The sequence below is a fragment of the Phacochoerus africanus genome, chromosome 11 (genome assembly GCF_016906955.1).
Source record: "Phacochoerus africanus isolate WHEZ1 chromosome 11, ROS_Pafr_v1, whole genome shotgun sequence".
Classification (NCBI taxonomy): Eukaryota; Metazoa; Chordata; class Mammalia; order Artiodactyla; family Suidae; genus Phacochoerus; species Phacochoerus africanus.
The window spans coordinates 10,762,987-10,789,493 of NC_062554.1; the positions used below are offsets into that span (position 1 = coordinate 10,762,987).

General features: G+C 39.4%; 1 protein-coding gene across 1 annotated transcript in view; it reads left to right on the forward strand.

The window, feature by feature from the left end:
• Window positions 1-26,507, forward strand: part of ACER3 (alkaline ceramidase 3) — a 157,945-nt gene that overhangs the window by 118,546 nt on the left and 12,892 nt on the right. The window contains exons 7-9 of the mRNA XM_047752005.1: window positions 11,171-11,229; window positions 21,033-21,134; window positions 24,364-24,468. Of these exons, the coding sequence (XP_047607961.1) occupies window positions 11,171-11,229; window positions 21,033-21,134; window positions 24,364-24,468 (266 nt within the window). The remainder of the gene's footprint in view (window positions 1-11,170; window positions 11,230-21,032; window positions 21,135-24,363; window positions 24,469-26,507) is intronic.

Genomic DNA, 26,507 nt, shown 5'->3' on the forward strand with positions numbered 1-26,507 from the left:
CATCGTTTCCAACTACTTTCTCCCAATCCATAAGTTGTCGTTGTTGGTGGTGGTTTTCTTTTTTCTTTTTCTTTATGGTTTCCTTTACTGTCCAAAAGCTTATAAGTTTGATTAGATCCCATTTGTTTTTTCGTTTGTTTGTTTTTATCTCTACTGCCTTGGGAGACTGACCTAAGAAAACATTGGTGTGATTTATTTTAGAGAGTTTTTTGCCTATGTTCTCTTCTGGGAGTTTTATGGTGTCATGTCTTATGGTTAAGTCTTTAAGCCATTTTGACTTTATTTTTGTATATGGTGTGAGGGTGTGTTTTAACTTCATTGATCTACATGCAGCTGTGCAACTTTCCCCAGCACCACTTACTGAAGAAACTTTTTCCCATTGTATGTTCTTATCCTTTGTCACAGATTAATTGACCATGGGTGAATGGATTTATTTCTGGGCTCTCTATTCTGTTCCATTGATCTGTGCCAATACCATACTCTTTTGACCACTGTAGTTTGCCAGTATTATCTGAAGTCTGGGAGGATTATGCCTCCTGCTTTGTTTTTTTCCTCAGGATTGCTGTGGCCATTCTGGGTCTTCTGTGGTTCCACATAAATTTTTGGATTATTTGTTCTAGTTCTTTGAAAAATGTCATGGGTAATTAGATATGAATCATATTAAATCTGTAAATTTCGAGTAGTATTGCCATTTTAACAATATTAAATCTTCCAATCCAAGAGCATGGGATATCTTTTTGAGGCTTCTTTAATTCCCTTTATTAATGTTTTCTAGTTCTCAGCATATAACCTCCTTGGTCAGGTTTATTCCTAGGTATTTTATTTATTTATTTTTTTGGTGTGATTTTACATTGCCTTCTTATTTCATTGTTAGTGTATAGAAATGCAACTGATTTTTGAATGTTTGTTAATCTTGGATCGTGCTACTTTGCTGAATTCCTTTATCAGATCTAGTAGTTTTCATGTGGAGTCCTTAGGGTTTTCTTTGTATAGTATCATGTCATCTGCATGTAGTGATGGTTTTACCTCTTCCCTTCCAGTTTGAATACCTTTTGTTTCTTTTTCTTGTCTGATAGTTGTGGCGAGGACTTTAATACTCTGCCGAATAAAAGTGGTGAGAGTGAGCATCCTTGTCTTATTCTAGATTTTAAGCAGAAAGGGAAAAGCCCATATTGCTTTCGTGATATATGATATGATATGTCCCCACAACAGAGTACTTTGGAATCAACTTTATTGTCAGAAAGATCCATGGTTTTGTTTTTGTTTTCGTTTTTGTTTTAGGGCTGCACCTACAACATATGGATGTTGTTCCCAGGCTAGGGATTTAATAGGAGATGCAGTGTGGGATCTGAGCCACATCTATGATGTACACCACAGCTTGTGGCAATGCCGATCCTTAGCCCACTGAGCAAGGCCAGGGATCAAACCTCATGGATACTAGTCAGATTCCTAATCTGCTGGGCCACAATGGGAACTCCAGAAAGATCTGTTTTTAAAAATAAAGGAAAATACTATTTAGATTTTGGTACGATAATGAACCTGGAAAAAAATGTGAAGACTATGTAAAAAATTAGCTAGCTGTGGAGTTCCCGTCGTGGTTCAGTGGTTAACGAATCTGACTAGGAACCAGGAGGTTGCAGGTTCGATCCCTGGCCTTGCTCAGTGGGTTGAGGATCTGGCGTTGCCATGAGCTGTGGTGTCGGTTGCAGACGCGGCTTGGATCCCGCGTTGCTGTGGCTGTGGTGGACCCCTAGCCTGGGATCCTCCATGTGTTGCAGGAGCGGCCCTAGAAAAGGCAAAAAGACAAAAAAAAAATTAGCTAGCTGTGTTTTACTTTAAGTAAATGTGAATGCAGTTATCATTTAAAAAAACTGCCCAGGAGTTCCCATTGTGGCTCAGTGGTAATGAACCCAACTAGCACCCATGAGGATTCAGCTTCAGTCCCTGCCCTTGCTCAGTGGGTTAAGGATCCAGCATTTCTGTGAACTGTGCTGTAGGTCACAGATGTGACTCAGATCCTTTGTGGCTGTGGCTGTGGTGTAGCCCAGCAGGTGTAACTCCAATTAGACCCTTAGCCTGGGAACTGCCATGTGCCATGGGTGTGGCCCCAAAAAGAAAAAAGAAAAAAAAAAGAAACTGCCCAAAGTCTAATATAAGTGACCTGCTTTGGGAATAAAAAGAGAATAAGTAATTTTCATAGAAAGATTTCAGGGAGTTACCATTGTGGTGCAGCGGAAACAGATCCAACTAGGAACCATGAGGTTGCGGGTTCAATCCTTGGCCTCGCTCAGTGGGTTAAGGATCTGGCATTTCCGTGAGCTGTGGTGTAGGTCTCAGATGAGGCTTGGATCTGGCGTTGCTGTGGTGTAGGCCAGCAGCTACAGATCCAATTTAACCCCTAGCCTGGGAACCTCCATATGCTGCAGGTGCGGCCCTAAAAAAGAGAAAGATTTCAGGAATGCTTCACATAGGAAATTACATTAAAGCAGGATTTGACCATGGAACTCTTTTTTTATTGAATATGTCTCAGTATCTCTCAGCACAGTGATATTCCGGGGGATACTGTTACTGAGTCTAGGTTCATGCCAATAAATTGAGAGACAAGTTGCCAGGGCAAGGAATAACGACTTATTCAGAAAGCTAGCGGCCCAGAAGATGGTGGATTTGTGTCCCAAAGAACTATCTTGCATGAGTTAGAATTCAGGCTTCTTTTATACTAAAATGGGGGAGGGGTAAGGTCAAACATTTCCTGGTTCCTGTCAGTCTCTGGAGGGGATGCATTAATTTCTTCCTGCCTCCAGTCATTCACACGTGAGCCTGGTCAGGATGTTTCCTGTGAGCGAAACCAAGGTGTTGTTTCTAATTTTTTGTAAGATTTTTATTTTTTCTATTATAGTTAATTTATAATATTCTTTCAGTTTCTGCTGTACAGCAAAGTGACCCAGTCTCTCTCTCACACACACACACACACATATATATACCTTCTTTTTCTCACATTATCTCCCACCATGTTCCATCACAAGTGACTAAAGTATTTTAGCTTAATGCTCAGTTACAAGTAATATCTACATTTAGTTTATTACCATTTAAACTATGATTATGTAGGAAGCACTAATTTTTACCCCTATTGTTTGAGGATAATTTATTTTAACTCCCCCAAAAATTCTTCTTATAAACCTGTTTCGACTATATAGACATATGACACCATAGTCCCTTCATTTTACAAATGGAAGTCCAAGGCCACAATAAATGAAGTGACTTATTCAAGGTTATATACTGAGTCATCAGTCAGGTGGTATAAAAATCTAGATTTGCGCAACTGCAGCCCTTGACTTTTTCCTTTTTTTATCTTTTTAAGGCCACACCTGCAGCATATGGAAGTTTCTAGGCCAGGGGTCAAATCGGAGCTACAGCTGAGGTCCACGCCACAGCCATGGCAACACCTAAGCTGCACTTGTGGCAACACCGGGTCCCTAACCCACTGAGCAATGCCCAGGATGAAACCTGCATCCTCACAGAGTCAGCATCAGGTCCTTAATCCATTGAGTGACAGCGGGAGCTCCGGCTTTTTCTGTTAGAGATTCTCTTTACTATGTTTGGACAATTGATTGTCATTAATGTAATGAATCTACTACAAACTCCAAATTCCTAAATCCTATTCACTATCCCCACTGTAGGTTCCCACTCATCTGGGAACATATCCTACCTGAATTCCCACCCTGATAAACTTCCTGAACCACAGGTGAGCTCGGTGCCTTTCTCTTAAAGTGAAAGACTTGCGCTCCCTCTGGGCATTAAACATTAAGCTAATAATTATTCTAGTGGGTTAATTTTGAATTCTTTATTATATATATATATATATTTTTTTTTTTTTTGTCTTTTTAGGGCCGCACCCACTGCATATGGAGGTTCCCAGGCTAGGGGTCTAATCGGAGCTGTAGCTGCTGCCCTACACCACAGGCACAGCAGCACCAGATCCGAGCCACGTCTGCGACCTACACCGCAGCTCACGGCAACGCCGGATCGTTAACCCACTGAGCAAGGCCAGCGACCGAACCCGCAACCGCATGGTTCCTAGTCGGATTCGTTAACCACTGCGCCAGGACGGGAACTCCTGTTTCTTCAGAATTAAAAAGAACTTTGTAATAAAAATGCTCTGAGACTTACAAAAATATTGTTAATTATTAAACTTTGAGTTAATTTTTATGAGCTCTTGTATTCCTGTTTTATGCAGTGGGTTATGATTTAGTAACAAATCATGATTTATTTTGGTGTGTAGTTGTCTCAGATTTGGCCAGTGGAGCACTTTCAAGTTGGTGTCTGCATCCTTTTGACATGTTCCCGTCATTCTTTGAGTATTTCTTACTTTTTGGCACAAGAAGGCTTATCTTGTTCTTTCCTTGCTCCAGGCCTGACCTTCATGGAGCCTTGGTTTCTTTTAATGGGGAATGAAATTTAGAAACCAGATCCAAGTGCTGGATACCTGATTACGTTCGCCTCTGCTCTATTAGACTGAGCTCTTTGAGGTCAGGAGTAGTGAGGCTTTGCCTCGTTGAATGAGGAATGCCTAGTCCAATGGCTTCACTTAGTGTTCAGTAAGTACTTGGTAGAAAATGAGCGGGTTAGTAATTTGGAGCTTTTCCGCATTTTTTGGCTTAATCCAAGGAATAGGCTATAAGGAATGAGTCATGGAGAATGTTAGCTCTGAAGAAATACTGAAAGTCAGTCTCCCTTATTATCAAAATAATTATATCTGTGATTTCCAAGGTCCCACCCTACAGCCCCATCCCACTTAATTTGCCCTCTTTTACCAATCTACCTTCAAATCTTTCCACATAGGCATCGTAATGCCAAGTCACGGAAGAAAAAATTGTTTTTCAGCTTTCCTCAAGATATTTTAGTTTTCTTTTTACTGATGAAAACACAACCTGCTTTTTTTCCTAGGCTATAGGTTCCTTGAGGATAAATACCAGGTCTCAGTTTTAAAATGGCATATTTCTATGATGCTTTAGCAGAGAGAAAACACTAATACTATTTTTATAGTCTTTGGAGCTTGGAGACTGAAAAAGTATTAAATATGGAAAGGTATGAAAATCTTTGTAAAAATTTTAGATAAAAATAGCAGGGAGTGGAAAAGTATGTATTCCATTATCTTTTTTATTTAAAAAATGACTAATATCAGAATATGCATAGAAAAAAATTCCAAAAAAAAAAAAAAAGAAGGTTATGTAGCCACCTCTAACTTCAAGAGAGCCTGGTAAATCAAGCTTTTATAGATTGGGAGATATTGCGACCCCAATAAAATCAGTCTTCTATAAAGACAGGCAAAAATATATACTTAGTAGGCCACTAGCAAGATCTGTCTCAGATTCCTACGGGAGAATCAGAATGTGTGGGATAGAGGTGCTTGTGAAGAGAAAATCAATTTGAAAAAGCCCCCTTGTACTTCGAGGATATAGATTCTTAGCCATCATTTGATATGTTTACATAATCTTTGAACAGTCCGTTCCTTTTGACTTCTCTATGCTGATGAGTTCTAATTTTGTTTCTTCAGCTCAGATTTTTCTTCTAAGGTTTAGACCCAGTAGTCCAGTTACTGCTGGAGATCTCCACTTGGATATCCAACTGGCACCTCAAACTCTGAACATGTCTAGGAACGAAATCAACATTTTTATCCCCTTTCTTTTCATAAATTCTTTAACGCAGTAAACAATTTTACCGTACACCTAACTGCCCAAGTCATAAACGAGGCCATCATTGACTTTCCCAAATTTGACCAACTCCCATATCAAATGATCAGTCTAAGCCTTAAGTATCTCCCTGATCTATCCATTTCTCTCCTTTCCCACCAACATCCTCCTAGTAGCAGGCCCCAAGTCTCACCTAGGTTCCCACAATACCTTGTCATTGGTCTGTTTTCCATCAGCTTTGCCTCCTCCTCATTTCATTCTCCACCCAGCAAGACAGGGCCGTCTTTGTAATCCGCGGATGATCATGTTGAGCTAGAGGTGAAACTTTCATTGACTTTGCGTTGTTCTTAAGATAAAGTCCAGCTCTTTCACAGGACTTAAAAAGCCAGACTTGACTTACCTTTCTGACTTCATTTTTTCCCACTCTTTTTCCCACAATATATTCTAGTCAGCATTGTTTTCTTCTAATCCCCAGAATATAAGCTATGCCAGTTACTCTCTTTCACCTTCTCTTAATGTTTGTTATTCTGATAATGCTTCAGTTATAAAACTGAGCATTATATCCTCCAAAAAGTTTTCTTTTTTTCTTCCAGTTTTGTTGAGATATAACTGGCATACAGCACTCTATAAGGTATAATCATTAAGGTTTAATGATTTAACTTACATACATCATGAAATGGTTACCGCAGTAAGTTTAGTGAACATCCATCATCTCATATAGATGCAGCATTAAAGAAATAGAAACAGTTTTTTTCCTTGTGGTTAGAACTCAGGATTTACCCTGTTAACGACTTTCATATATAACATATAGCAGTGTTAATTATCTTTGTTGTGCATTACATCCCTGGTCCATCAGGGGCTTTCTAATCTGCGTAAGTGTGGATTAGGTGGCCTTCCCATGTGCTTACCAAATACTCTGTTCACTCTGTTACAGAGTTAAAATAATACATTTTGATTCCTGGTTACTTATCTCTCCCCTCACTAGATTGTAACTGCATTGAGGGCAGGGATCATGCCTTTCTTGTTGGCCATTATAGCAGCATGGCTACAACTACTGATTGAGGCAGGCAATCAGTCTCTAGTAGGCTTTAATCTAATACGGCGTTTACGTAGCTTTATTATAGGATACAAGGTGGTGGATACAGTAGGTCTAACATTTTTATCTCTGGAGATTCAGAACTTTCCATATACACGGCTTCTTTTGCCCTCTCATCTGCATAAGTGTGTACATCTGCCAGGGATGAGAGCTTAGTCTTGTGGAAGTCATTCTAATAGGCAGAAGTTACAGCCCCTTTTTTCTTTTTTTGCCTACCATGCTTTATAATGGGCATCTTTCATACTGTTATCATGCAGGCCCCATCCTGCAGTCTAGGTACAGCCTTCACAGTAACAAAAGCAGATACAACATTCCCTATTTATCTTAACTGTTGTATTCAAGCCTGAGAGACTTGAGCTCATTTTCAACCAGGCCTACATCAGCCTAGGCTGGGTATTAACCCTTTACTCAGAACTTTTTATCTCCAGGGTCTAGTACATTGCTCAATGTATATATTTATTTGATTTCATTTAATAGAGAGACCACAGGTAATAGACAGGAGTCATAGCGAAGCCTTATAAGAGAGTCCACCTAAAACATCAGAATATAGAAAGGCTGAAAATGAAAGTACAGAAAAAATATATACTGCGCAAACACTAATCAAAAGAAATCTTAGAGTTGTTTGTTTCGTTTTGTTTTGTTTTTTGTCTTTTTGCCTTTTCTAGGGCCATTCTCGCGGCATATGGAGGTTCCCAGGCTAGGGGTCTAATCGGAGCTGTAACTACTGGCCTACGCCACAGCCACAGCAACGCGGGATCCGAGCCGTGTCTGCAACCTACACCACAGCTCACGGCAACGCCGGATCGTTAACCCACTGAGCAAGGGCAGGGATCAAACCCGAAACCTCATGGTTCCCAGTCAGATTCGTTAACCACTGCGCCACGACGGGAACTCCTATAGTTGTTTTAATATCAAACAAAATAGACTTTAAGGGACAAGTACTTCTATTGATAAAGAGAAATTAGTTCATAGCATTAAAAGTATTCAGTTCATCAGAAATTATGATAATTTAAAATTTATATCTTTAATATTTATATATCTCAAAATATATAATAAATGACTGAACTAGAAGGGAAAAAATCTGTAATCTTAGGTGATTTTAATATGTAACTCAGAAATTCATAGAAGATACAGAAGACTTAAATAACATGATTAGCAGTTTATGTCTTACATTTATACAAATTGACCATATACTTGCTTATTCAAAGTTTTAAATTTCAAAAGGATGTTAATCTGAATATAATTTCTCACTATAATGCAATTATGTTGGAATTTAATATAGTTTAAATAGCATATGGATCAAAGAAATCAGAAATTGGAAAATATTTTGAAGTGAATCATTGAAAATAAATACACATTTAAAACTTGGATTCAGCAAAATTAATATTTGGAGGGAAATTGTCTAGCCTTGAATAATGTGTGTACCAAGAAAAAAAAAAAAGCTTAAAAAGGAGAGGCTTAGCATATATTTCAAGAAGTGAAAGATAAAAGAAAAAAAGAATATAATAGAAAACAATATACTATCAGGAGTTGCCATTGTGGTGCAGTGGAAACGAATCTGACTAATATCCCTGAGGGTGCAGGTTCAATCCCTGGCCTTGCTCAGTGGGTTAGGATCTGGCGTTGCTGTGAGCTGTGGTGTAGGTCGAAGATGTGGCTTGGATCCCACATTACTGTGGCTGTGGTGTAGGCCAGCAGCTGTAGCTCTGATTCGACCCCTAGCCCGGGAATTTCCATATGCCCTGGGTGCAGCCCTAGAAAATAAAAGAGAGTCAAAATAGTAGTAAACCTTGAGGAAGAAGGGGTATAGGACTTAAGAAGGGTATGTGGGAGTTCCCGTTGTGGCGCAGTGGTTAACGAATCCAACTAGGAACCATGAGGTTGCGGGTTCGGTCCCTGCCCTTGCTCAGTGGGTTAACGATCCGGCGTTGCCGTGAGCTGTGGTGTAGGTTGCAGACGTGGCTCGGATCCCAAGTTGCTGTGGCTCTGGTGTAGGCCGGTGGCTATGGCTCCGATTAGACCCCTAGCCTGGGAACCTCCATATGCTGCGGGAGCAGCCCAAGAAATAGCAAAAAAAAAAAGACAAAAAAAAAGAAGTATGTGGTTGATTTTTGATATCCTGCCAAAGTTTAGTTTTTTGACCAACAAAACTATTTGTTTTGGTTGGTGTTTTTTTCATTGTTGTTTGTCTTTTGTCTTTTTGAGGGCTGCACCTGTGGCATATGGCGATTCCCAGGCTAGGGGTCTAATCGGAGTTGTAGCTGCTGGCCAACGCCACAGCCACAGCAACACCAGATCCGATCTGAGCCATGTCTGCAACCTACACCACAGCTCACAGAAATGTCAGATCCTTAACCCACTGAGCAAGGCCAGGGATCGAACCCACAACCTCTGGTTCATAGTCGGATTCGTTTCCACTGCGCCACAATGGGAACTCCCAAAGCTATTTGTTTTGTGATAACCATCAAACTATTTTTGTTTTGAGCACTTTATGTATGTGTTATATTTAAATTTCAGAAGTTTTTTTAAAGTTAAAAAAAAAGAGCAATTAAATAAGAAAATGACAGACAACTGAAAGAAGAAATAGATTTGAACAATAGAGGACATCAAATGGCTGGTGAACGTAATATACAGTGTTCATCCTGTAGCCAGGGAAATACATATTAAACCATATACACTGAAAAATATTTAGAGGTCTGATTATATCGTGTTGATGAGTATGTAGCACGAAAGAAGCACTCATACACATTGTCAGAGTAAATGCTGGTATAACCACTTTGGACAACAGTTTGGCCTTTTTTGTAATTTTGATAATAATATACCCTCCTAGCCTGCAATTACATTCTTAGATACATGCCGTGGAAACACTTGTGTGTGTATGCCCTGGAATATGTGAATAAGTATGTTCATAGCAGTGAAACCTGGAAATAACCCAAAAATGTCGATCAACACGAGAATGGGTAAATAAATGTGGTATTTGTTTTCAGTTAAATAGTGTGTTAAATCAAAAAGAAATTAACTATGGCTACATACAAAACATAACTGATTTTTAAAAGACAAGACAAAAACAGATGTGTGCAACATTATTCTATATACATGAAAATTTTAAAAACAACTCTTTAGGAGACCAGTTTGAGTTAGTAAATATGTAGAGAAAAGCAAGAGAGGAGTTCCAGCTGTGGTGCAGCGGGTTAAGGATCCAGTGTTGCTGCCGCTATGGTGTAGGTCACAGCAGCAGCTCAAATTCAATCCCTGGCCCGGGAACTTCCATATGCCACAGATGTGGCCAAAAATATATATCTTTCAAAAGAGTGGTTTCCTCTAGAAATAAGGTAGTGAGTTGAACTGGGAAGAGGTATGTCTTTTGACCTGAATGGTACTTTCCCAGCTATTGTCTTTATGAGTATTTGTTAAGCTGTGCATTTGTATTCTATGCAGTTATCTTGAATTTGTATTTCACACTTTTAAAAGTTAAATTTTCCTACTTGGTTCAGGTTTCCAGGTGGTAGTACCTGTCCGGTGCTCAATGTAAAAGAGAAAGAGGTTAGTTGTTGGAGCCAAGCCTAGGAAGATGTGGGAGCGTATATAATAAAGAACACAGGGGAATAGATTAACCTCAGTCAAGAAGAAATGGCCACCTCTTTCTTTGGAAACTAGGAATGGGAGAAAGACTGCAGAGAGAAGATACATATGGAATGCAGAAACTCTTAGGAGGAGAATTTAAAAGAGTTCAGGAGTTCCTGTTGTGGCTCAGCAGTAACAAACCCAAATGGTATCCATGAGGATGTGAGTTTGATCCTTGGCTTCGCTCTGGGGGTTAAGGATCCAGTGTTGCAGTGAGCTGTGGTGTAGGTCATAAACGTGGCTCGGATCCCGCATTGCTGTGGCTGTGGTGTAGGCCGGCAGCTGCAGCTCCAATTCCACCACTAGTCTGGGAAATTCCATATGTAGAGGATTTGGCCCTAAAAAGAATAAATGAATGAATGAATAAAGGAATTCAGATTTTTACTGTTATAAGATGGAAAGTAGAATCATTTGCCGAAAGCGACGCTAATGAGAAGGGAAGGATCTCTAGGGAGTATGACGCAGCAATGCTGCATTTGTTCAGGGTTCAGCAGCTATTTAAAGCTTCATGTAACCATTCACAATTAAAATTGATGTGGGACTTCTGATATTGGTTATTCACGGGCAGGCTCTTTCCTCAAAGGTTAGTATGACTCTATATAGTTACACATTTTTTTTAAAAAAGATTGTCTTCTTTAAAATGTAATGAAAAGTAATAAATGTTTACATTTAACTAGGAGGGCTATTTTTGTAGGCAAAATACACTTCCTTTGCCAAAGAATAGTGACTTTACTAACTTGGTTTCTCCTTTCTTCCTCAGGTCATGTATGGAATGTTGGTCTTCACATTAGTAGTTCGGTCTATTTATATCGTTACATGGTAAGTGGTGTGGATCTTCCCCAGAACGCACTCAGGTGGTAAATCTCCAGCCTAAATGGAAGTAACATATAAAATCCAACTCCAGCAAGGAAACTGATAGAAAACTATATCCCAGCAGTGATTATGGTGTATTATAAGGAATACTAATTCTTTAAGCAAGTTGTTAACAGGCATCATGTGAAAACAAGCACTCCAAAATGAAAAAATTGAGGAAAGCTGTGTAGATGGCCTCCTTTTGAATGTGTATGTATATACATATATATATATAGTGTACATGAGTGTATTAAAGACCTTGAAAAATCCTACAGTAGCAAAGAAAATAACTGTGTTTATGTTTCTCAAACCACTTGGCTAAGTAACCCTTTTTGCAGAACACCTGTCAGGGAAGACTGTTAGTGTCACAGAGAAACAGTACTCCAGAAAGATCATTTAGGAGATAGGCATAATCACTATAGTGCTTATGAAGAATAAAATAAGGAATATTTCTTTTGGGGAAGGGGCATCCCAAGTTAATTTTCTTTTTATTTCTTTTATCTTTATTAAAATTTTTTATTGAAGTATAGTTGATTTGCAATGTGTTAGTTTCAGGTATACAGCAAAATGATTCACTTTTATATATATGTGTATGTGTGTATTCTTTTTCGGATTCTTTTCCCTTACAGGTCATTACAAAATATTGAGTATAGTTCCCTATGCTACACTGTAGCTCCTTGTTGATTATCTGTTTTATGTATAGTGGTGTGTATATTATTAATCTCAAACTCCTAATTTATCCCTCCCCTCTCCTTCACCTTTGGTAACCATGTAGCAGGTACCCAATAAGTAAATAGTATGATTTACCAGTTTATTCCTGTTTTTTTCTTTTTTAATTAAAGCTTTTGTTTTGAGGTAATTGTAGAAGTATGTGCATTTATAAGATATAATAGGAGTTCCCGTCATGGTGCAGCGGAAATGAATCCAACCAGGAACCATGAGGTTGTGGGTTCTGTCCCTGGCATCACTCAGTGGGTTAAGGATCCAGCATTGCCACGAACTGTGGTGTAGGTCCCATACGTGGCTCATATCTGGTGTGGCTGTGGCTGTGGCGTAGGCTGGCAGCAACAGCTCCGATTAGACCCCTAGCCTGGAAACCTCCATATGCCGCAGGTGCAGCCCTGAAAAGACAAAAAAAAAAAGAAGTAATAGAGATCATCTGTACCCTTTACCAGTTCCTTCCAGTGATAACATCTTGCAAAACTATAGTACAATATCACAATCGGGATTTGACATTGGCAGAGTCAAGTTACAGAAGAAAGACAACACAGGAGCCACACCTACTTCCCTCCCACCCTGTCCCCTCACCTCCCATCCGAAACCACTGGCAACCACTAATCTCCCCTTCATTTCTCTAATTTTTTCAAGAGTGTTATTAAGTGGAGTCATACAGTATACATAACCTTTGGGATTGGCCTTTTACATTCAGCATAATTCACTGGGCGTTAGTACACATTGTTGAGTGTATCAGTCATTCATCCCTTTCTGTTGTGATACTCCCAACATCCCCTGATACGCATCTCATGGTAAGGATGTACCACAATTTAATCATTCATCTGTTGAATGACATCTGGATTATTTCCCTATTTTTACTGTTTCAGTAAAGCTACTATGAACATTAGTTCACGGGTTTTCATGAGAATATAAGTTTTCATTTCCCTGGAATAAATTCCCAGAGTTGACTTGCTTGGTTGTGTGATAATTGTATGTCTGGTTCTCGTCAGAACTGCCAAGCTGTGTTCCAGAGTAGCTCTGCCATTTTACATTCCCATGAGCAGTGTATGTGCAACCTAGTTTCTCTGCATCCTGGTCAGCATTTGGTGTTGTCACTTTTTATTTTAGCCATTTTTGCAGGTATGCACTGATATCTCATTGTGGTTTTAATTTTCATTTCCCTAATGTCTAATGATGTGGAACATATTTTCATGTGCTTATTTGTCATCTGTATATCCTGCCCCCTCTCAGGGCTGTGATACCGCAGAGCAAAGAGGAGGCTCCACTCAACATCCAGTGTAGGCTCTGGTCACCACAACAGTCACACACTCTATCAGAGGGATAACAGTCAGCACACACTGAAGAAAGACATGGCAAGCATCCATGCTAAAAAGAGCCCTTACTCCAAAAATATTAGATTCATGCAGGCTATATCCCACATAAAAACACCCCTTTAACACCACAGTAGATAACTTTTTCTCCTAAATTCATAGAGTCAGAGACATAAAAGTAATATGAAGAAGCAGAGGAACTATTCCCAATTAAAAGGACAAGAGACAAATTCCTTCTGTGGTGCAGTGGGTTAAGGATTCAGCATTGCCACAGCTGTGGCCTAGGTTGCAGCTGAGGCTCGGATTTGATCCCTGGCCTGGGAACTTCCATATGCTGTTGGTGCAGCCAAAAAAGAAAAGTGGAAAATTAAAGAATAAAAGAACAAGAGAATCCCCCTGAAGGAGGTAATAAAAAAAATACTGAAAGAGGGATTCTCGTTCTGGCTCAGTGGGATCAGGATCTGAAATAGTCTCCCTGAGGATGTGGGGTCGATCCCTGGCCTTGCTCAGTGGGTTAAGGATCCAGTGTTGCCACAGCTGTGGTGCAGGTCACAGATATGGCTTGGATCCAGTGCTGCTGTGGCTGTGGTATAGGCCTCAGTTGCAGCTCTGAATCAAGCCCAAGAACTTCCATATGCGACAGGTATGGCCATAAAAGAAAAAAAAACAAAACTGAAGGAATGGAGGAAGGCTATCAATAGGAATATACATTCCTGAAATAAGGAGCTAGAGGAGCTAGAAACTATAAAAGGAGCTAATTAAAACTAGAAACTCATTTGCCAAGATGAAAGCCAGGCTAAGGGCAGTAAATAGCAAACTCAATAAAACAGACAAATAAATGACCTGGAAGATAGAATAATGGAAACCACACAATCAGAACAGCAGACAGAAAGACAAATGAATAAAAAATGACAGCAATATGTGAGACCTATGGGATAATATAAAAGTGAGCCAATCTATGCATAATAGGGATCCCAGAAGGAGAAGAAAGAGAAAGGGGGATTGAAAATGTATTTGAAGAACTTACAGCCGAAAACATCTCAAACCTAAAGAAGGAAACAGGAACAGGAATCACAGAGGGTCCCAAACACGATGAACTCAAACAGACCTACACCACGACATGTTACAATTAAAATGCCAAAAGCTAAAGGGGATTTTAAAGCCACCAAACAAAGAGAAAAACAAAGAGTGAGTTACAAGGGAACCATAAGGCTGTAAACTGATTTCTCTACAGAAACATTGCAGGCCAGAAGGGAGTAGGTGGCAGAATGTGTTCCAAGTCCTGAGAGGGAAAAGCCTGCAACCTAGGATATGCTTCCCAGAAAGATTATCATTCAGCATAGAAGGAGAAAGATTTTCTCAGACAAAAACTAAAAGAATGCAACAGCAATACTAAACCTAACCTAACAAATATTGAAAGGTCTTCTCAAAATAGAAAAGCAAGAATTTATAGGAGAGAGAAAATCACAATTGGAAAATAAATCACTTAAACCAGTACATAGATTTGGGGGGGAGGGGTGAAAGAGATAACTGCAGTCAACAGCAGAAAGATAAACATGAAGATGCAAAGGACATCAGAATCATAAAATGTGGGGAAAGGGCGTAAGAAAATGTAGATTTTTCAGGAATTCCCATCGTGGCTCAGTGGAAACGAATCTGACCAGCATTCATGAGGACTCAGGTTCGATCCCTGGTCTTGCTCAGTGGGTTAAGGATCCGGTGTTGCCGTGAGCTGTGGTGTAGGTTGCAGACGCATCTACTGCTGTGAGCTGCACAACAGTTGTGTCATAGGCCTCAGTTGCAGCTCTGATTCGACCCCCAGCCCAGGAACTTTCATATGCCTCAGCTGCAGTGTAGGCCACAGACATGGCTCAGATATGGCATTGCTGGTGTGTGGGCTGGTGGCTACAGGTCCAATTTGACCCCTAGGCTGGGAACTTCCATGTGCCTCGGGTACGGCCCTAAAAAAGACAAAAGGAAGGAAGAAAGAAGGAAAAGGAAAGAGGCTGAAGACTAATGAACTAATGATGTATTCAACTTCAGTAGTTAGAAAACAGATCAAAGAGAAATAAAGAATGATACTAATAAAAAGCAGAAATTATTGGGGAAAAAAAACCCAGGGTTACAATACTGAAGATGATAATTTTGTTTCCTCCGAAACCTTACTAAGTGTATAGCAAAGGAATATATTTATGAAGCATAAACCCACAAGGAGAAGACTCAATAAAATTTTAGTAACTAGAGAGTAGATGGATTACTGCTAATGCCTTAACTAACCCACAAAGGCCAAATTCTAAGCCAAGACCCTCCAGTTTACATCAGAATTTTCTGAAGTATCGGGCATTAGCAGCAGCAGGCAGTTTGACAAAGGAGATCAAGGAGGGATCTAAAATAAAAGTTTTAAGAAACCATTAAATGCTTAGACCCCCTTCACCCAACTCCATGCTATGGAATAAATTCAGAAGTCTGCAGTTTTTTTCTCAGGAAAGGTGAACAGTGTCTCTAGATTGGATTTTGCCAGGCACAGTTGAACATATGAATACCAGACTGAAATCAGGGAAACTGGGTGACCTTATGCTTTCTGAATGCTGAATGCAAAGACTTCTAGGCAGAATACTGAAATAATCTTCTGATAGGAAATATGAGGAGTTCCCATCATGGTTCAGTGGTTAACGAATCTGACTAGGAACCATGAGGATGTGGGTTCGATCTCTAGCCTCACTCAGTGGGTTAAGGATTTGGTGTTGCCGTGAGCTGTGGTGGAGGTTGCAGATGCAGCTCGGATCCCACGTTGCTGTGGCTGTGGTGTGGGCCAGCAGCTACAGCTCCGATTAGACCCCCAGCCTGGGAACTTCCATATGCCGCGAGTGTGGCCCTAAAAAGACAAAGAAAGAAAGAAAGAGAGAGAGAGAGAGAAAGAAAGAAAGAAAGAAATATGAGCAGCTAAAAAACCCTGAAGATACTGATATTGGGAATTTCCTAACAATTGGCCCAAAGAAATCATCCAACTATGAAGGTTACTAATCTAAAGGCCTCAATCATGTGCTTAGAACTTGTGGTCACCTTTTTTAGTTTCCTGCTGTTTTAAGAATGAGGAGACACTAGGAGTTCCCATCGTGGCTCAGTGGAAATGAATCTGACTAGCATCCATGAAAACACAGGTTCAATCCCTGGCCTGGCTCAGTGGGTTAAGGATCTGACGTTGCCATGAGTTGTGGTGTGGGTTGCAGATGTAGCTCGGATCTGGCATTGCTGTCGCTGTGGTATAGGCCGGCAGTGACAGCTGTGATTCAACTCCTAGCCTGAGAACCTCCATATACCGCAAGTACAGCCCGAAAAAGACCAAAAAAAAAAAAAGAATGAAGAGACACTGCCATATATGATGACTGTATCCAAAACAAATAATAAGGGGAAAAAGTTACCTTAGAATAAGCAACTTCTACATGAAGAAAAAAAACAACACAATAACAAATATCATTAAATATATACTCTTGAAAGATGTGGTTGATCAAAATAAGAGAAAGCCAAAAAGGAAGAAGACATAGGATATAAGACATAGGAAGTCCAACACGGAGAGAGGTGAAGGCAGTTGCCAAGGTGAAGGTGAAGGGAATGGATTGCTCGTGTAATAGCTACACTCTCTAGTCAGGCAGCCGGTCCAGAATGAAGCAGTGTGACTCCAGACACAGATAGAAGAGGGACTTCTGTATTATACGCTCCTGACCTGATAATACAGGTAGTCTGTGCCCAGGATCCTGTCTGTACTTAGCTTGGACCATGTACTGATGAAGTTCTCACTCTCTCCTACGTGCCCTGCTACCTGGATAACCAAAGACATTCGTGTCACCCCACAGAGGAATTTTGGTTTGAACTACTTCTGAGAGCTGCAGATTGGCCTTGGTAAGTAAGCGTAGAAGCAGAAAATAGAGCTTATCCCACTCCCACTGATCATATCCCTGTCACATGGCAGCACCTGGCCCACACTGCAGCCCTGCCAGATGCCCTCACTGTGCTGAGCCCTGTGTTTCCTGGGACTCATTCTTGCCTCCCTCAAACAGAGCGATGATGAATTCTGAAAAGCTGAAGACATACTATGACTCTCCTAAGAACATTCATCAGACAGTGGCAATAATGTCCTTTCCATGCATGGCTAGGTTTGTGCTTTCCTGATGGTTTTTAAATTAATCACATTTTTCATTCATTACATGCAAATATTTATAGTTAAAATAACAAAATATTTGAGAATATCTATTATTTACCACATTTCAAAAGGAGAAAAACCACATGATGATAGCAGTAAGTTTAGAGAAAGTATTCTATAAAATTTAGCAGCTATTTATGATCTAAAAAAAAAAAACCCAAAATAAAACCCTTTACAAACTTTTTTTTTTCTTCCTTTTTAGGGCCACACCCATGGCATACGGAAGTTCCCAGACTAGGGGTCTAATCAGAGCTACAGCTGTCAGCCTACACCACAGCCACAGCAGCATGGGATCCGAGCCACTTTTGTGACCTGTACCACAGCTCGTGGCAACGCCGGATCCTTGAGTAGGGCCAGGGATCAAACCACATCCTCATGAATACTAGTTGGATTCATTTCCACTGAGCCATGATGGGAACTCCCTAAAACCCTTTACAAACTTAATAGAAGGGGGATTTTCTTAACCTGTAAACTACAGCCTGTAACACATTTACTCATGAAATGTTATAAAAAGTTATCTTTAAAATGAAGAATAAAATAAGGATAGACGTTGTCACCACTTCTTTTCAACATTCTACTGGTGGAAGTCCTATCCAGCATAGTATTTGCAAATGACATGATCATGTGAAGAAAATATCTGAGGACATGTACCAGAACTACTAGAAGCAGCAAGTAGAATTTAGCTAGGTCATAATATTCAGACCAGTATTCAGAAATCATATTTCTGTATACTAGCATCAGACAATCAGAAAATGAAATTTTTGAAAGTGTAATTTAAAATAGGATCAAAAACATCAAATATTTAAGGATTAAATTTAGCAAATATATGCTAAATTTAAGCCCCTGTATTTTGGAAACTGCAGCAAACATTTTTTTTTTTTGCTGAGTGAATTAAAGAAGACCTAAATAAATAGATGTATCATTTTCATGGATTAGAAAACTTTAGTTTTGGAGTTCCCTGATGGCTCAATGGGTTAAGGATCTGGTGTTGCTGCTGCTCTAGCGTGGGTTCGATCCCTGGCCCTGGAACTTCCACATGCCACGGGTGTAGCCAAAAACATGCGCACGTCTGCACACACACAAAAAAACTTAAGATATCAGTTCTCTCCAAATTGATCTAAAGGCTCATTGCAATTGCAATCAAAATGTCTGTAGACTTTCTGGTAAAAATCGAGAAACAGTTTCTGAAATTTACTTGGGAGTGCAAAAAGACCTAGAGGAGCCAAAACAATTTTGAAAAAGAACAACAAAGTTAGAGATCTTAACACTACTTGAGTTACTCTGTACTACACATCAAACAATGTATTACTGGTAAGAATTAAATATATATTAATGGAACATCTCAAAGCAGATCCACACATCTATACAGACCTGATTTTAAGTAAACATTTTAAGGCAATTCTGATAGGAAAGGATAATCTTTTCAAAAAATTGTGCTGAAAAAACTGGATATTCTTATATTCTTATTTTTAAAATGAACTTAAACTCACACCATTACTATTTAAGTGAATCATATCCCTAAATGTAAAAGCTAAAATTATAAAACTTCTGGAAGAAAACAGAGAAATCTTTGTGGTCTTTGGGTAGTCAATCAGTTATTAGATAGGACAGAAAAAGCACAAACTATGATGAATAGTAGATAAATTGAACATCACAATAAACTTTTGGGAGTTCCCTGGTGGTCTAGAGGTTAAGACTTTCATCTTTGTGGCCCAGGTTCAGTCCCTGGTCTGGTAACTGAGATTCCCCCATCAAGCTGCTGCACACTCAGCCAAAAATAAATAAATACATAACATTTGTTCTTCAAAAGACACTTAAGAAAATGAAAGGAATATATGCAGCATCATGGATGGACCTAGAGATTATCATACTAAGAGAAGTAAATCAGAAAGAGAAAGAGAAATATCATATAACATCACTTATATGTGAAATCTAAAATATACAAATGAACTTACAAAAGAGGAACAGACTCGCAGACATAGAAAACAAATTTATGGTTACGAAAGGGGAAAGAGGGTTGGAAGTGGGATAAATTAGGAGTTTGGGATTAGCAGGTACAAACTATTATATATAAACTAGGTAAACAGTAAGGTCCTACTGTATAGCACAGGGAAGTGTATTGAATATCATAATAAAAGTATGAATCTATAATGTATATTATTTTTCATATGTATAACCAAATCACTTTGCTGTACATGAGAAACTAACAGAACATTATATATCAACTCTATAGCAATAAAAAAATTTTTTTAAATCCACAAAAAGAAAAAGGAAAATCACAGACTTGGAGAAAATGTTTGCAAAGTATATGTTCATTAACTACAGTATCAAAGAAGACATTTGGATAACAAATAAGCACATGAAAAGATGCTCAGTAACATTATTAGGGAAATGCACCTGAAAACCACAATAAGTTACCCCTAAATGCTTACAAGGACAGCTGAGATGAGAAGATTGTCATACCAAATGTTGGTGAGGATTTAGAACAAAAACCGTTCATACACTGCGGTAGAAATGTAAAATACGAAGTTTAACATTCACCTGTCAGACAATTCTGCTATTTTTCTCCTAGCTTTTTACCCAAGAGGAATGAAAGCATATGTCCATAAAAAGACTTATTTCTGAATGTTCACAGCTGCTTTTGTTTTTTTATATTTGTTACAGCAAAAAAATCAGAAACACAAATATCCACCAACATGTCAACAGATAAGTAAATTGTGGTATATCTACATAGTGGAACACTACCCAGCAGTAAAAGGAAATGAATATTGATGCATCTAACAACGTGGACGAGTTTCAAAATAATTATGCCAAGTGAAAGAAGCCATACAGCAAAGAGAATATGCTTTATTATTCCCTTTATATAACATTCTAAAAAATTTATAAACTAAGCTTTTGGATGTGATGGATAGAGCTGTAAAAAATACATTAGTGGAATTCCATGGTGTCCTAGAGGTTAAGGATCTGGCATTGTCACTGCTGTGGCTCACTGCTGTGGCTTGGGTTCAGTCCCTGGCCTGGGAACTTCCTCATGACATGGGTGCAGCCAAAAGAAAAAAAATTAGCTGCTCTTGCTATTTTTAGTTACTCACCAAACTTCACTTTCCTCATTTGCAAAGTGAAGAGAGTAATACTTGCCTCACAGGGTTTATTTGAATATTTTATTCATATGTGTATGTTCATTTCTATATATTATTTGTTTATCTAATATACTGTAGTGCCTGACAGAGCAGATGACTCAGTTAATGTTAACTCTATTCCACCACTCCTCTGCCTCTTCTAAAAGATTGCTAAAGGTACTGGGGACTTTCAGATTGTCTTCTTGATACACTTAACAAAGTCCTAGTGGCATATTTTTTCTCAGTACCTTTTAGTGGCTAAATGTAATAGGCAAATGTATTAGAGAATCTAATAGGTAAGTTTGCTTTTAATACTAATGAAAACCTTTCCTTCTCTGAACAGTGATGACTTCAAGCTCTGATCATGACAAGACTTGACAAAAGTTCATTTTTTTTAACCCACAGGGTTTATCCATGGCTTAGAGGACTGGGTTATACATCCTTGGGTATATTTTTATTGGGATTTTTATTATGGAACATAGATAACATCTTTTGTGACTCACTGAGGTAAGATGTATTTTCAGTCTTTGAAAAACAGTTTTGGAATCTATTAAGCAGACTGTTTCATAGGCTTAATTCATAGAATTACTAGTGCACTGAAGTGAATTTTTGCCATTGTTGAATTTAAAAAGATAGGTACAGCACAAAGTTAAATTTTTGGGAGTGCTTGTTTAAATTACCTAAAAATCTAGTCCAAAGAATATTTCATAACATCTGTAGGGATTTTTGTATTTGTGCATCACAGTACTATATAGTTAATCAAATATTGATAGGATTTTTTGAAAGCTGCCTAATCTGCTTTAACTGAAGAACTAAGAATGATTTGTAATAAGAATATGGAATACATCTGTATAATTTTTTTTTTTTTGTCTTCTAGGGCTGCACCCGAGGCATATGGAGGTTCCCAGGCTAGGGGTCAAATTGGAGCTGTAGCCACACCACTGGCCTACACCACAGCCATAGCAATGCCAGATCTGAGCTGTGTCTGCGACCTACACCACAGCTCACGGCAATGCCGGATCCTTAACTCACTGAGCAAGTCCAGGGATCAGACCTGCTTCCTTATGGATGCTAGTGAGATTCGTTTCTGCTGAGCCACAGTGGGAAATCCATGAAATACATTTATATAATTTTTTATTTTTACATACTTAATATTATTTTCTAAGAAAGGCAAGTATTTCTTTTACCATCTTTTCAGCAGTTATATATTCAATAGAATTTGAATCTTAAGTCTCTGGACTCTATTCTGTCACCTAAGACACTGTCTGGGCTTCAGTTTCCATAAAATGAACATGTTAAATAGGTTAACTGGAGGGTCCTTCCAACTCAAAATTCTGTGACTTAACAGTTTTGCATAATGACAAAGGAATATATTAAATGACAGAGGAATATATTAAACAGCATAGCAGAGGTAATCAGCAAAATTCAAACTGGGCAGTCTACAGAATGAATGACCTGGTCTCTTCAGCAAATACATTGTAGAAGGGGGAAAAAGGGAGGAGGAAAGTATAGGTTAAAAGAGACTTAAAAGGGAGTTCCCGTCGTGGCGCAGTGGTTAACAAATCCGACTAGGAACCATGAGGTTGCGGGTTTGGTCCCTGCCCTTGCTCAGTGGGTTAAGGATCCGGCGTTGCCGTGAGCTGTGGTGTAGGTCGCAGACGCGGCTCGGATCCTGTGTTGCTGTGGCTCTGGCGTAGGCCGGTGGCTACAGCTCCGATTCAACCCCTAGCCTGGGAACCTCCATATGCCACGGGAGCGGCCGAAAGAAATAGCAAAAAGACAAAAAAAAAAAAAAAGACTTAAAGGAGTTCCCATTGTGGCTCAGAGGTAATGAACCCAACCAGTATCCTTGAGGACGTGGGTTTGATTCCTGGCCTTGCTCAGTGGGTTGAGGATCCAGCGTTGCTGTGCTGTAAGCTGTGGTGTTGGTCACAGAAGCAACTCAGATTCTGTGTTGCTGTGACTGTAGTGTAGGCTGGCAGCTACAACTTGGATTTGACCCCTAGTCTGGGAACAGAGCCTGTAATCTGTTAGTATGCATTGTAGGTCTCCATATGCTGAGGGTACGGCCCTAAAAAGACAAAAAGAGAGAGAGAGACTTAAAAAATATATCAACTAGACACAGTATAATTACTTTTTTTTGGATCTTGATTCAAACCAATCGTTTTTTTTTTAAAGCTTATGATCATTAACGAATATTTGATATTAAAGGATTGTTGTTAATATTTTAGTTGTGAAAATGATATTATAGTTATATTTTAAAGAGGTTTTAATCCTTTAGAGATATTTACTGAAATATTTAGAGATAAAATGATACAATATCTAGGATTTTCTTCAAAATAAATGGGGGAGAAGTGGATAAGAATTTAGGTGATATAAGATTGACCTTAAGTTCCAGTTGTGCAGTGGAAACGAATCCGACTGGGAACCATGAGGTTGCAGGTTTGATCCCTGGCCTTGCTCAGTGGGTTAAGGATCCAGCATTGCGGTGAGCTGTGGTGTAGGTCACAGACGCAGCTCGGATCCCGTGTTGCTGTGGCTGTGGCTTAGGCCGGCGACAACAGCTCCAATTAGGCCTCTAGCCTCGGAACCTCCATGTGCCGCGGGTACGGCCCTCAAAAGACACACACACAGAAAAAGAAAACTAAAATCTGAGTGGTTTTCTGAGTCAGTACTATCCATCAGAACCCCCCTTTGGAGCTTTTATAACACTCAGGTAAGTCATCATCCTCTGAATGAGGTCCTCTTTGTTTCTACCAAGAAATAGAGTAGGTTCTTAGAGATATCTCTAGAATTTGTGGGGATATCCAGAAAAATAATTTGGTGTTTCACATTGAATTTCTCCCCTCTAATAAATGAGACTATTAATATTTTACACACTTAATCAGAATAGCTAGAATTTGCGACTCAGCCATTCCACGAGCTGAGGGACTTGGGCAGCTCAGTCTCTTTGAATTTTAGGTTCCCAATCTGCAAAACAAAGCTAATAACAGACATCTAAAGATTCACTATGGGAGTTCCCGTCATGGCACAGTGGTTAACGAATCCGACTAGGAACCATGAGCTATGGTGTAGGTCGCAGACGCGGCTCGGATCCCGCGTTGCTGTGGCTCTGGAGTAGGCTGGCAGTACAGCTCCGATTGGACCCCTAGCCTGGGAACCTCCATATGCCGTGGGAGCCGCGCAACAAATGGCAAAAAGACTAAATAAATAAAGATTCACTATGAAGTGAAATAATAGATACGAAAGGACTTTATAGACTGTATAGTGCTCTTCTAAAATGATGGTTGTATGTAAGGCATAGGAAAACTCGTATCTAGTTTCTTGAGTGAACAGCTAAGTTAATCAGTATTTCCCAAAGTGTTTTCCAAGGAACACTTGTTCCATAAGGTGTTAATAAGATACCACCTGAAAAAGGGTTTAAAGGGTCTGAAGGTGGATTAGGAGCTTACCTGTAATCTTTCAGTGTGCAGTACAGGTCTCCAAGAGGACAGTAAACTGCTACTTCCTACATTTATTTTGACCACAGAGTCACTCTTCATGGAACTTCTGCTGGGAAGATTATTCCTCAAAATACTCTTTGGAAAACAATACAGCAGACTACAGCAGACATAAGGAAATAAAATAATTGCCATGTGTGAGAATGACATTTCAAAATGCTCTAAGTCTGTCAGCATTCATTGTTAAATATGAAAAATAATTGACATGCTGATTTTTTTTCCCCCTCTCCCCACAGGAACTTTCGAAAGAAGGTGCCACCTATCATAGGTGTTACCACTCAGTTTCATGCATGGTGGCATATTTTAACTGGCCTTGGTTCTTATCTTCACATCCTTTTCAGGTAGGAAATAGAGACTTTTTCGGCCTGGTATTAGAGTGTTTCTTTTTTTACTCTTCGAATACGATGGTGTAAATATAAATTGTCAGAGACAGAATCAGGAACTTCTGTTCCAGCTTTGCCTCTGCCACTGGGTGACCTTAGGCAAGTTATTTCCTCTTTCTGAAGCTCTGCTTTCTCATGCCTAAAGGGTGACAGCTGTAGTAACATGATCTACATTTTAAGTAGATCATTCATCTCCTTTTTTAGCGCAAGTAGGATTTAAACATTTCCATTTATTGTCGATCCGTATTATGTTTTGTTTATAGAGAACACATTTGGGGGGAGTGGGGAAGCAGCCAGATCCCCTGAGTGGGGACAGGGAAAGCATGAATTAGTAAAGTCCCCAGCTTAAATTTTTTTCTCCTTCCCTGAAATAAATTGGTCACCACTTTGCTTTCCTTGTTCCCCTAATAAGAATTTGTTGGAGATCAGCCATTTACAGCAAAGATGGAATCAGAATTCTCTCTGATGATCCTACTCAAATAATCCTTGTGTATTAGTCTCTCTCCCTTTTCCAGGCCTTATTTTTCTTCACAGCATTTATAACCATCTATATATTTACATGTTTACCTCCCCCCACTAGACTCTTTAAGTTCCTTGAGAAAAAAAACTTTATTTTATTCACTGCTACTCTTCTAAGTGCTTAGAACAATGCTTGTCATGTACTAAGCACTCAGTATATATTGTTAAATGATTTAATGAGTGGATGTGTACATGTTTGTCGTCATATGCGGTAATCAGAACGTAGGCTGCACATGGAGATCAGCTTGAAGACACAGAGACAGCTGATGCTGTAGCAAGCAAGAGCTCCAGGCAAGCTCAGAGTCTGTCTTTTATTAGGATTTTGAACAAGGGCTACATGTCAAAGAGGCGGAGGCAAGATTCTCGAAGAGGTTAAGCGGAAACAAAACAATAATTCAAAAGCCGATAGGGAGGCAAGGTCTGTTACAGGCCTTATCAGCTCTTATCTCAGAAAGACGTACACTAGCCTTTACAGCAGGCCTGTTTGTTCCCCTCCCAGGGCTCATAAACCTAACTGTCTGGAGTTCCCCTAGCATAACCTCGGCATTCCAGGAAGAGTCATAGTTTTACACGACCCCTATATTCTCTTCTCTCACTCTAGCTACTCACTTTCAAGCTCGAGGCTTACGGCCTTGTTTTCTTCCACCCACATATGTTGACCTCTTTACCAGTGGATCAGGCCATGTTTCATCTCAAATTCATCTCAAGAATTGAGAAAGCTGAAATACTTGTAGAAAGAGGAAAAAATTTTTACTTTGAACCAATATGAAAATTTACTGAAGTCAAATTTTTAGAATACCTTTGCAAAATCATATTTGCATCTCACCTAGCTAGAGATCAACTAGGGAACCTGAATTATCTAAAATTTAACTACCTGAGAATTAAATAAAAAGAACTTCCGGGCAGCTAAATAATAATCACTGAATTCAGGGATTTCCTGCTGTGGCAGTGGGTTAAAAATCCGACTACAGCAGCTCTGGTCACTGCAAAGGTTTGATCCCCAGCCCAGCACAGTGGTTTTAAGGGTCTGGCATTTGCAGCTGCAGCTTGGATTCAGTCCCTGGCCCAGGAACTTCCATATGCCATGAGTGCAGCAAAAAAAGAAATACCCAATTTAATAAGGTTTAAGGGAGGAGATGCTTGAGAAAACTGAAAAATGATAGAAAAGGAGAAACAAGAATAACTGTAAAGCAAACCAAAGAATTGAAAACTTAGCACCTCAACACTGCCCAAGAAGTCCCGAGACGTAAGTTACTGCAGTGTAATAAAATATAGCAATGAATTTTTCCTTCCCCCTGCCCTTTTCATCTACACCACAGCATATGGAATTTCCTGGGCCAGGGATGGAATCTGAGCCACAGCTGCAGCAACACCAGATATTTCGCTGGGATCTAACCCTTGCTGGCCCAGAGAAAATGCTGGATCCTTAACCCACTGCACCACAGCAAGAACTCCAAATTTTTCTGATAAATACTCAA